Source organism: Camelina sativa, chromosome 7, assembly GCF_030686135.1.
Source record: "Camelina sativa cultivar CO46 ecotype springtype chromosome 7, ASM3068613v1".
Classification (NCBI taxonomy): domain Eukaryota; kingdom Viridiplantae; phylum Streptophyta; class Magnoliopsida; order Brassicales; family Brassicaceae; genus Camelina; species Camelina sativa.
In genome coordinates, this window is record NC_141886.1 from 28653218 (window position 1) to 28665707 (window position 12490).

Sequence of the window (12490 nt, forward strand, 5' to 3'; positions counted from 1 at the left end):
AGAGACCGGTTTGATAATTTCTGCTTCCGCTTCTATATGTCTTTACTCTTTAGTCATTTTTTTTTCCGTCATATGTCTCTAGTCATTAAATTAACAATGAAAAAAACAAGAATATGACATAACTCGTATACGAAATCAATTTAAACATATGAAATGTCATAAAACCAACATACGTACCTTACCAATAATCAATATACATTGGACCATGAAATAAGGATTTTATAAGATGTGATTTTTTTTTTAATTCACCTGTTATTCAGTTTATATATTTATATCTTCTCAAATCCTATGTTATTGAACTTGATATTTATGTAAAATGATTCAAAATAAAAATCATATATCAAATCCACTGTTATTGAAAACATAAGAATTTATTTTAAAAAAATATTGAACTGATTTTTGGAGATTTACATAAAACATTCAATAAAATAAAGAATAAAACATTCGCTAGAAATAACCTAGGAAGCAAGGAAGAAGGCAGATAGACAATGAAGCAATGAGTATCTTCCTCTAATTTATCCTCTGCATCACCGTTCAATAATATTGGTCTCTTTTTGTCGAAAACAGAGATTTCGTATCGTCTCAGCCGACAATATATGAAGCAGCAGAGGCCTTATCCTTGAATTGATCTTCTGCATCACCATTGGCATTCATGGAAGTCGCACTCTTTTTCCTTTGGATGGTGCCGGAAACATATTTTTTTCTCGAGGGTGGTTAACTTTTTGCCATCCCTCAACGAGTCATATCCAAATCAAGGAATTTTTATTCCTTAGGTTTTATGTAAACAAAAATGTTATAGTTACCGACTACTGTTAGCCGGCTATGGAGGCAGAAGCTTAGGAAATGAGAGAAGTTATATAATACGCATTGGACCAAGACGTGGAGGCGCTCCAAATCTTCTCGGATTGCCACAACCTAGTTAAACTATTTAATTCTTTAGAAATTCACAAGGTGATATTCGACATTTTCGCTCTTTCTTAGGCATGTTATTCGATTGCTAAGAATGCCTTTGTGGCTGTTGTAATTGCTAATATTCCTTAATTTCTATGACATAAAGAAATGGTAAGAAATAATGTGAAATACAAAGATTGCCTTACAATTTTCTAAAGTTAGTTGCGTTAAAACAACTAGGAATTTTCTGTGTAAGTTTGTATTAACTGTATTCGCCAAGGAGAGCAAGTTACTGCAGTTGTTCATATCTTCGTCATAAAGGTTCATGCTTGTGTTCATGATTGGCATTGAGGTTCTCTGACACTGAGAGACCTTGTTTGTTCTGGCATGAAGATTGGTTGTGTACGTAAAACAAAAACATCTCTTTCTCTCGTCGTTTTGTTTTGTTATGGTGTGTCACATGTGAGTTGTGTTAATTACGTTCCACCCTATGAGTTTTTTTAACGGTTTAAACTTTGCGAAACAAAGACGGTATGAAAATATCCACAAATTTTCATGAAGTATGATATTAAAATCTCCTCAAATCACCAATCATTTCTAAAACCAAAATAAAATAAAAAATAAATAACCAATTTAACCCATATATAATACCAAAAAAAAAAAAAAACTCAAATCTCTCCAAATCTAAATTTCATCAAATTTTATAAATCCTTCTTCTAAGAGTGGATTGACGTTCTATTTCTCCCCTTAGAATTATGAAAACGTACAAGATCTATGCATAACTTCAACCTTGTCATTTGTCTCCCTGAATCATAAGTTCTAAACTTCTAATCATGTTTCTCCTCAAATCGATATTTCTCCAATTTTCTGAGTTTAGACGGTAAAATGAACCAAACCCGATATAAACCGAGATAAATCTAAAATGAAACCAATTTTTAAACCCGAACCGTAAACAATCCAATCCAATTTCTTCCTCTTCTTCACCTGGCTCTTCAAGCAACAAACTTCTATATAATAAAAAAATTGATTCAATTTGATTTAAAACGAGCTAATTTAAATGGTATTGATTGAAAAATTTGAAAGAAATTTTCACATAACACATGATGGTAAATAAGTTTTAACTCGAAGAAAATTTATACAAATTCACATAAAACTCCTATCTGCTTTAACACGTACATCTCCAAGATCTTCATTTCCAGAATCATGATTATCACTATTTGCTGAAATAGTATTCAAATCAAAACGAATGGTTTTTATTGTTTGCAGGTGAATTAGTTAGATCAAAGCTAGACATAGAAGATGCTATGCTTTTGAATTATATATTAACGCGTGAATTTTTTTGAATTATATGTTAATAGTAGTAGGGATTCTTATGCGTTCATGTTTTTAACATAAGTAAGATTAAATTAATGGGATTAATATACATTAATAGTCTAACACGTGTTAAATTTTTATTTGTTTTCAAACGATGAGGTGCAATTCTTGTAAAGCTCCCTTCATGTACTATATATATATAGGATCCTTGTTTCCTTGGAGAACACAATCTATAGAAACTAAGAGAAAATGAATATGACATTAAAGTTTCTGCTTCTGCTTCTTTTTGTTTTGTGTCATCATGCTGAATCTGGCTCTATCGTGAAGTTTCTTCCCGGTTTTGAAGGCCCTCTTCCTTTCGAACTCGAAACAGGGTTTGTTAAATTTCTCTTGTGTAACAATTAGTTTTGAGTTTGGAGTTAGTAATTAATCATTCATTTGAATGAAGGTACATTGGTATTGGTGAGAAAGAGGAAGATCAACTGTTTTACTATTTCATCAAGTCTGAGAATAATCCAGAAGAAGACCCTCTCCTTCTATGGTTAGAGGGAGCACCTGGAAGTTCTTCTCTGTCTGGCCTTCTTATGGAGATTGGTAAATCTAATAACTTTTTTCGTATTGCTTTAAGGATTATTTTCAAAGATTTGCTTAAACTGGGGAAACAATATAGGCCCTTTGACTGTGAAAACCGAGCGTTACAATGGAAGTGTGCCCTCTTTGGTATCAACTACATATTCATGGACAAAGGTAGCTGGAAGTATATATGTTCATATGTTGATCACGTACAGACCCAAGGATCTATATTCTTAATGATTTTATTAAATTTGGGATCATTTTTTTTTAGGCGGCGAGCATAATATTCTTGGATCAGCCTGTTGGATCTGGATTCTCATATTCATCAAAAACTCCACTTGATAACTCTACTGACACGATTGAAGTTAACAAAATCCATGAGTTTCTTCAAAAGGTTATTAATATTATACGATAACTCTACTGACACAAATGAAGTTTCATTAAAACTCTTGTGTATGTGCAATTCTTTTGGTCTATTTATAGATACCGATACCGAGGAGGTGATTGGTTTAGCGCATCAGTTAAAACGTTTTAATTGGTGTTTCTTTTAAATATATAATTACAGTGGCTAAGCAAGCATCCACAATATTTGTCCAATCCATTTTACGCTACTGGAAATGCTTATGCCGGTATGCTTATTCCTGCCCTCGTTGAGAAAATCTCAAAAGGTATGTTTTTGCTCACTTTTACCAATCAAATGTTTTCTCTCTCACATGTTTTAACAATATAGATACTGTGATGCAGAAAATTATATATGTTGCAAGCCTCCTATAAACCTACAGGTAAAATGATATTTATAATAATTTGCTTCTTATATTATGTATATACAATTCTCTAACACTTCCAATTTTCTTACCAAAAACAGGGTTATGTGCTCGGAAACCCGGTAACAGATTATGCAACTGAACGAAACTATCGTGTTCAATTTGCTCATGGAATGTCACTAATCTCTGATGAACTCTACGAGGTAGGAACTATATGTCATATGCTTAGTTCGCTATTTTGTGACTACAGAGTTTAGTCTTTTTTTTATATCTTGATTTTCTTACGAACAATGTTGGAAACATTATCTTTTACAGTCACTAAAGAGAGAATGTAACGGAAATTATTTCAATGTGGATCCACCACGTAGCAAAAAATGTTTGAAACTTGTTGAAGAATTCAATAAGGTACGCACTCTTATATTTGGTCGATTTTATTTTTCTCCTGGTAATAAATATCATCACTAATTCAGGTTTTTTTTGGTATTTACAGTTGACTGACGACATAAATTTTTATGATATATTGCTACCAAAATGCGATGAGCAATTAGATCCAGAAAATATGGAACCTGATTGCTTTGTAAGTAATCTAATAATTATTTACAGTATGAGAGGAGATTTGCTTCAACAATTATTTTTAAAAACACAAGTCATTTTTTATGATATATCATATCAACCTATACAGTATTATAAGTATTATCTCGAAGAACGTTGGGCCAACACAGAGAGCGTTCGCGAAGCTCTTCATATCAAAAAGGTATTAGCAAGCGTAATTGAAGATCAATACTCAATTTTCATATTCTAAAAAAAATTTAAAAAGTCTAAATTTGGGACAATCTATGAATACAGGGGACCACAGAAGACTGGTTGCGATTAAATCATGTGATACCATACGAGAACGACATTAGGAGCAGTGTACCATACCATAAGAAAAACAGCATTATTGGCTACCGGTCTCTTATCTTCAGGTAATAGTTACATCCCCTAGGGGTTACATCTATACATCAATAAAAATTTGGCATATATTACATAAAAATAAAATTTCCTTAAATCATTTTATATTTATGTTTAAATTTAATTTTCTGATTCCTAAATCCAAGCTGATGACAAATGACATTTGGGTTTAGCTTCTATATATAGAACCAAAGCTCGTATAAATCAATAGTAACAAGATTGTTTATGGTGAGCAGTGGTGATCATGATATGGTGTCGCCTACCATTGCAACTCAAGCCTGGATAAAATCTCTCAATTATTCCATCACTCGTGACTGGCAGCCTTGGAGAATAAACGATGAGATCGCTGGGTATATATTGTTTTACGTTTCTCTTGTTCATTCATTTTCTCGTTGTATCACAAACTTATTCAACTCACGTAAAATTATTATTTTGACAGATACACGAGGACTTATTCGAATAAGATGACATTTGCTACTGTCAAGGCAAGTTTACTAATTTCGACTCAACATTTTTATTCCATTTATTACATTAAAAAGTGTTTTCTAATTGATTTGAACGTTTTGACTATAGGGATGTGGACACACGTCTGAGTATCTACCAGAAGAGACCTCTATCCTGTTCAAAAGGTGGCTCAATGGCCAACTTGTGTAATAGAGCATCATCATCAATGGCCAACTTGTGTAATAGAGCATCATCATCAATGGCCATCTTGCTTAAGTGTTAAGATGTATTATGAATAAACATGTATTACATGAAATGTCTGTAGACAATATAATTTTATCTACTACGTGAGTTATTGCGCTATGCGCGATTGTTTGCTTTTATTCAGGTTAATAATAATGTGGCAGCTGACTCATCAGTTGTTGATGATATTTGAAACCTGCGGGTGTTGAAATGAGTTGTAATCTTTCATGAGAGAGTTGAGCTAAGCTCATTTCTTATATGAGTTCTTATTTATCATTTCAGATGCAGATAATCTATATTCGAATTAAATGAGTTAGTGATATATATAATGTTTTTAGTGTTTTTTGTCTTTCATTTAGTAATCATTTCCACTCGCACGACATCCGTTATTGTTCCTCCCTGACTTTAGTGTGCGAGTGACACATCTCTAGCCAGCTCCTTAAGAAACCTCACCATGCCCTGCATTTTATATTCTCCCCAAAAACATTCCCACATCTCCACTTTCATCCCTTACCAAAATGCCACAGCAAACAGGGTTACCCCACTCAGTGTTCTCCAATTCCCTCTTACATCCCATATTTTAAAAAAATCCATTCCAAAAGTGACTTAAAAACAAATGAGGCCCTAAGCCGTGTAGGAACAAGTCTTTGCCAAATCCCCATCATCGCTAGGAAATATCTTAGAACATAAATTATGGTCTCCACACCTCTTTTACAAACCGAACATATACCCATATCACACAAATGTCTTCAATATCTCTTTGTATTAGTTATGATAGATTGGTTTCCTACTAACTATAGAAACACTCACACTGTCTCTAGTGTCACTACGCACCAGATACAATCAAAGAAGCTCCCCCATCTCTGTCTTGGTAAGTGATCAAGAGTTAAGAGATTATATGCTGAAGTGAAAACTTTTCATCAGAACTGCAACTCCATGACAGCCTATATCATGGACTCCTGTAACATTATCCACCACTATAACCGTAAGTTGTAACCATAGAAACTCTAGAACATAAGGCATAATATTTGTGTTAGCACCCAAGTACCCAACTTGTTCCATTTTGACATACATCATGAGCATACACCTCTGCATAACCAGTAGGCAATGTCCCTGTCACCAGTTCAAACAAAGGTGTGTTAATCAACCATTTCTCAGTCCAAAACCTTATGATTTTACCATTCCCCATGATCCCCAAGAAGATCATCTCTCTCAGATCAAACCCTACACTTCTCAAAGTGGAGGACCAATGACTCTTCACAACAACCCACAAATGGTATGTGAGAGCGCAAACATTTATAATGTTAAAAGGTTAAAATCCTTTGACTCTCAGAAAGTTCCTTGTGATCTCGGGATTTTATGTTGCTACGATTATGACGAAGTACAATGTAGTGCAGTTAGATATGAACTTTGTGATAGTGGTTTGCAGGCATTTGTTAAGAGGATGATCCCAAGATAATATGTGAGTTCTCGTGTTTCAAACCTCTTCTCTTGGTTAAAGCTTTTTTTAGTTTGGGTACAAGCAAAGATCTAAATCGGTTTTTAGTTTTTGTTTTCTGTCTTATTTTATAACTTTTGTTGAGTCAAACTATGTTTTTTAATTCCTTTAGTCATTTATTGAGTCTCTGTAGGATTTAGGTTGATTTGGAATAAAACGAGCTGTATTGGATACAAACACATCTTTGGAGATGCAAATTCGTGTAAAAGTGTCACATGTTTGGTACCAGTTAGAAGACTTTCCATCGTTAGATCTTTCTCATATTCACCTAGTTGGGTTTTAGGGAATTAATAAAAGGATAACCTATATTGGTGTATACTATCTTATGAATAAGTGTATTGGTAATTACTCGAGCTAATTAAATACTCGAGCCTAAAGACTCGCCTTATCATGAAGCAGTCTCCATCCCACCTTAGCTAACAAGTTTTATTCATTTCATTCACCGATCTAAACCCAAGTCCTCCTTCCTCCTTCGGTTACCACACTCTCTAATAGAGTTCATGAGCAAAGAGATTTTGTGAAATCATTTTTTCATTAATTGACTAACTAACTTTACAATGTTGATCTATATACAACAATTTACATTAAACCGAAACTAATCTAAACCGGAAATCTATTCTATTAATCTTAACCAAAACACATTGTACCAGCTTAATTAAACACTTCTACCCCCCCCCCCCCCCTCCTCTCAAGATGGAGGTGAGTAGATGTTGATAACTCCCATCTTGCGAATATTGTCTCTGAAAGGAGCTGGATGAAGAGGCTTTGTTAAAATATCAGCCAACTGATTGTCTGTCCGCACAAACATAGTCTTGAGAATGCCATCTTCGATCACCTCTCGGACCTTATGACAATCCATCTCTATGTGTTTAGTACGTTCATGATTAACAAAATGACTAGAAATGTGAAGAGCTGTTGTGTTGTCACCATACAAATAGGTTGGATAAGAGAAAGGAATCAACAATGCCTTCAAAATGTATGTAAACCAGATCAACTCCTTGGTAGCTTTGCTTATCGCTCTATATTCAGATTCTGCAGAGCTCATCGAGACCATCTGTTGTTTCTTAGATTTCCAAGATGTCAATGATTGACCAAGAAAGATCGCAAAACCTGTCACCGACATTTTACTGTCGGGACAAGCACCCCAGTCTGCATCAGAGAACCCGCGAAGAGAGAAGTCATTATCTTTACCGTAGAAAAGTCCTTAGCCAATGGTCCCTTTCAAGTATCGCAAGATTTTGTGAGCAGCTTGAAGGTGAAACTTCCGTGGAGCCGAACAATATTGTCCCAATTTTCCCACCGCAAAACAAATATCCGGTCTCGTAATGGTCAAATATTGCAATTTACCAATCAATCTCCTATATTGCTTAGCATCAGGAAGAAGTGCACTTTCAACAGTAGACAAAAGTATAGGAGTTGGTGAAGTATCGAGAGAGTCAAAAGTTGGTTCAATCTCCTCGAGTACCACCTTAGATTTCTTCTTAAACAATCCTGTTAACGACATCTGCCGATCAGGCTTCATCGAAATAGGGGAAGGTTTGCAGTTCGAGAAACCAGTTTCTTCCAAGAGATCAAGAACGTACTTCCTCTGAGTAAGAGTAATACATGCATCACTTCTAGCAATTTCAATACCAAGGAAGAACTTCGGAGGACCAAGATCCCTTAACTGAAAGTGAGAACTCAACTGATCTTGCAAATGACCAGCAGCTGCAGCATCTGTACTAGCAATTAAGATGTCGTCAACATACACCAAGACAACACGAAATTGATCACCCGTCTCTTTGACAAACAGAGTGTGATCACCGTGACATGTCTCGAAACCAAGACCTTTCAGAGTAGTCTTGAACTTAAGAAACCACTGTCGAGATGCTTGTTTGAGGCCATATATGGACAGTAGGAGAGATGGTTGATCCTTGAATTACAGCATAACCTGATGGCAACTTCATGTATATTTCCTCATCGAGGTCACCATTCAAAAATGCATTAGATATGTCTAATTGATGTAAAGACCACTGCATTTTAGGTGCGAGAGAAAAGACCATTTTTACTGTTGCCATCTTCACAACGGGTGAAAAAGTTTCAACAAAGTCAATTCCCTCTCGCTGAGTATACCCCTTTGCCACCAAACGAGCCTTGTATCGTTCAATACTTCCATCTGCATGATACTTGATTGTAAACACCCATTTTCAACCTACAGCAACCTTACCCAGAGGCAAATCACCAACACTCCACGTCTGAGTCCTTATAAAAGCCCTAATCTCCTTTCCCACAGCATCAACCCATACCTTGTCCAACCGAGCCTCTGAATAGTTTTTAGGAATTTTCGACTTTGCAATGGCATTAATAAAAGCACAGAAAGGCTGAGATAGATATGAATAAAAAATATAATTTACCAATGGATAAGGAGATGTGTTTTTAGGCTTAGTTATTGTAGGAGTATTATTATAGCAATGAAATTTCTGCAAATGGGAAGACAGTTTTCTCTGTCAAGTTGGTTTCTGAACCTAAACCATGGAGGATGTCTCATCAGTGGTATGAGAAGCATCAGAAGATGATTGCACTAAAGGCAAATGTTCATCATTGATTTGTGTAGGGAGAGAAATATGAGGAAAGAAAGTCTTTGCATCATCTGAGATATTAGATGATGTAAAAGGAAAGATATCCTCATAAAAAATGACATGCTTTGAAATAGAAACTGAGTATGTCTCTATATCTATAAGCTTATAACCTTTGTAACCTGATGGATAGCCTAAGAATATACAAGCTCTAGCCCTAGGTCCAAACTTGTTTCTAGACTTAGAAGAAGTACTACAATAACATAAACAATCAAAGGCTTTTAAACTATGATAATCAAGACTCTTACTAGTTCATTTTTCAAAGAGTGTCTTATTATCTAGGACAGGAAATGGTAATCTATTGATTAAAAAAACTGCTGTTAATACACAATCTCCCCAATACTCTACTGGTACACCTGACTGAAACATAAGAGACCTGACTACATTCAACAAATGCTGATGTTTTCTTTCAACCACAGAGTTTTGTTCAGGAGTTTCAGGACAAGAATGAAAATATTTAATTCTATTTTTCAGATAAAAATCAGCAAATTTCAATTTATGAGCATTGTCGGATATCACAGAACAAACTTTAGTATTATATTGAGTCTCAACCATTTTAATAAAACCAGGAAAGACATGTAAAACATCAGATTTTTTGTTGCAGCATATATATCCAAGTTGCTCGACTAAAATCATCAACTAATGTTAAGAAATAACGATATCCATCAATGGTTGGAACAGAAAAAGGACCCCAAGTGTCAATGTGAATCAATTCAAAAGCTTTTTCACGTATATGATTCAATGATTTGAAAGGTAAATGTTTTTGTTTTGACAAATGACAAATACGACAATGAACTTTAGTTTTATTGATATTTGGTTTAGACAACAGTAAAACATCAGAGAGATACTCTATCTTAGCAAACGACGGATGTCCTAACCTTTTGTGCCACATTTCAGAAGGATCTTTTGAAGTAGAACAGACATGCTTACCAGGAAAAGCAGAGCAAAACACATTAACAAGAGACTTATCCAAGTTCAAGACATATAAATTTGCGACTTTACTACCATTCCCAATCATTAGGTCCTGAGTAAGAGCATGTATCATACATTCATCAGAAGTAAAACTCACTTTAAACTTCAAAGATTTAGTGATAACACTAACAATTAGCAAGTTAAATTTAAATTCAGGAATATGTAACACATTATAAAGTGACAAAGCATCAGTAAGTTGAATATAACCAGTTCCCTCTATTTTAACTGTTTGACCATTTGGCAATCTAACAAATGTTCTATCTAAGGCTTGGTACTCTATATAAAGATTTCTTTCATGAGTAACATGATGACTAGCTCCTGAATCTATGACCCAAGCTCTAAAAGAAAACTCAGTTTCATGAGGTATAGAAGATGTCAACATGTCATAGAAAGTAAAATCATATAAAGAAAGGAAAGTACTAGATATCTGTGAGATAGAAGGTACAAAGTTCGAAGTCGAGGCTATAGCTTTGTCAGGGCATGAAGTGATACTAGGAGATTGAAGCTTGGCACTGAGATAAGAAATCATCTGTTGGAGCTGATCATTTGACATTTCTCCATGCACCTCTGTCCCCACTTGATCCTTTTGATCCTCGATCTGACCAGTACTTGCCAAGTTTGTACTTCCAACATAATTGTTCTTCTTAGCTATTGGATGACCTGGCGGATATCTGTGGATCTTGTAACACTTGTTCGCAGTGTGACCAACTCGAGAACAATGAGAACATTTAGGCTTTTGAAAGTTTCCTTGAGCCATCAGAATTGAGTTTTGATCCGGAATCACAACTTGAGACTGGAAAGCAATAGGAGGCGGCTTTGGCCTAGAAGAAACTCCTACCAGTCTTTGACTCTCATCTTGATCCAACATGTTATAGATCTCATTCAATCCTGGCCTAGGCTTCATGTTCAGTATCGGACTTTTGACACTATTGAATTCATCATTCAACCCCATGAGGAACTGTATAACACGACTCATATCAGCTTCTTCAAGCAACTCATTGACATGATCACATTCGCACTTCTTCACATTTCTAGACTTGTTGTTGGCTAGTTGTTCCCACAGAATCTTCTTCTTCGTAAAGTAGCTCGGCAAATCAAGTTGACTTTGTCTCAGAGTCATTACAACTTGTTCATGTTGACCCCTCCTTGGTAGATTGTTCACTTAAAATCTCGTGAACAAATCATCCCACATTTCTGCTGCATCTTGATAGTATAAGATACTATCATAGATTTCCTTGCTCACAACATTAAGAATCCATGACTTCACCATACTATTGCATCTACTCCAGATCTTGAAATCGTAATCACTCTCACATGGCCTAGGTAAGGATCCGTCAATAAAGCTGAGTTTTTTCTTAGCATCTAGACTAATCCTCATCGCAATCGACCAGCTATTGTAATTTGTTCCATCAAGAGCATGAGCAACAATCATCAAACCTGGGTGATCGGATGATTGAAGATTTAACGAACTGTCGAAAGCTTCTGATGACTTCGACGCAGATCTGTGAGTTCCATATCCTTCCGGTTTGAGATTACGTTGTTGTTTCACCAATCCCACCTCTGGATATTCAAGCACGACTGATCCGCAAGTGATCCTCACTGCAGATGCATCGATCTCAGGTGTTTCACTCCGATTCCTCAATTTTCCCCCTCTTTTCACCATTTTCGCCAAATCAACGATGCAGAAGATGAACCAATGATGATAGAAACGTTTTCGTCGGTGAGATTGTAGAGAATTCAAAGAAGAAGATGATGAAATCACAGAGAATTGCGGAAGAAAAGCTCTGATACCATAATAGAGTTCATGAGCAAAGAGATTTTGTTAAATGATTTTCTCATTAATTGACTAACTAACTTTACAATGTTGATCTATATACAACAATTTACAGTAGACCGAAACTAATCTAAACCGAAAATCTATTCTATTAAGCTTAATCAAAACATATTGTACTAGCTTAATTAAACACTCCTAATACTCTCTTCCAAGCAATTAGGTGTTGTTTTCTTTTTCTTCTCTATGGTGCTGCCCCATAAAAAGTCTCTCGAGACATTATCCAGCATATTGAGAGTTGAAACTAGCAAGGGAATTCTACTCATCAAACATATCAGTGTTATCGTCTATACTGATATGTTGGTGATGGCACTCAAGAATCGACCGCAAAACTCAAGAATCTCCCCTTCCATCCTGAGCCGTGATAACACTGGCTCAAGCACACTATTCTAGA

General features: G+C 35.4%; 1 protein-coding gene and 1 pseudogene across 1 annotated transcript; one reads left to right on the forward strand and one right to left on the reverse strand.

The window, feature by feature from the left end:
- The first annotated feature begins 1931 nt into the window (after positions 1-1931).
- Positions 1932-5456, forward strand: LOC104702832 (serine carboxypeptidase-like 9). The gene is made up of 14 exons (XM_010418752.3): positions 1932-2579; positions 2654-2799; positions 2876-2952; positions 3050-3172; positions 3344-3446; positions 3523-3560; positions 3644-3745; positions 3858-3947; positions 4033-4119; positions 4225-4296; positions 4389-4507; positions 4730-4843; positions 4933-4978; positions 5067-5456. Exons 1-14 carry the CDS (start codon positions 2455-2457, stop codon positions 5145-5147), a joined length of 1323 nt encoding a protein of 440 aa, XP_010417054.1. The 5' UTR covers positions 1932-2454; the 3' UTR covers positions 5148-5456.
- Positions 5457-7366: 1910 nt separating this feature from the next.
- LOC109125498 (uncharacterized) lies at positions 7367-11928 on the reverse strand (annotated as a pseudogene).
- Positions 11929-12490: the final 562 nt, after the last annotated feature.

Excerpts from the sequence above, each read along its gene's own strand:
- LOC104702832 (XM_010418752.3), top strand. The coding sequence starts at position 2,455 with ATGAATATGACATTAAAGTTTCTGCTTCTGCTTCTTTTTGTTTTGTGT. Across the intron at positions 3,173-3,343 it reads TCCATGAGTTTCTTCAAAAG|TGGCTAAGCAAGCATCCACA; the intron begins GTTATTAATATT and ends ATATAATTACAG. Across the intron at positions 3,948-4,032 it reads TTGTTGAAGAATTCAATAAG|TTGACTGACGACATAAATTT; the intron begins GTACGCACTCTT and ends TGGTATTTACAG.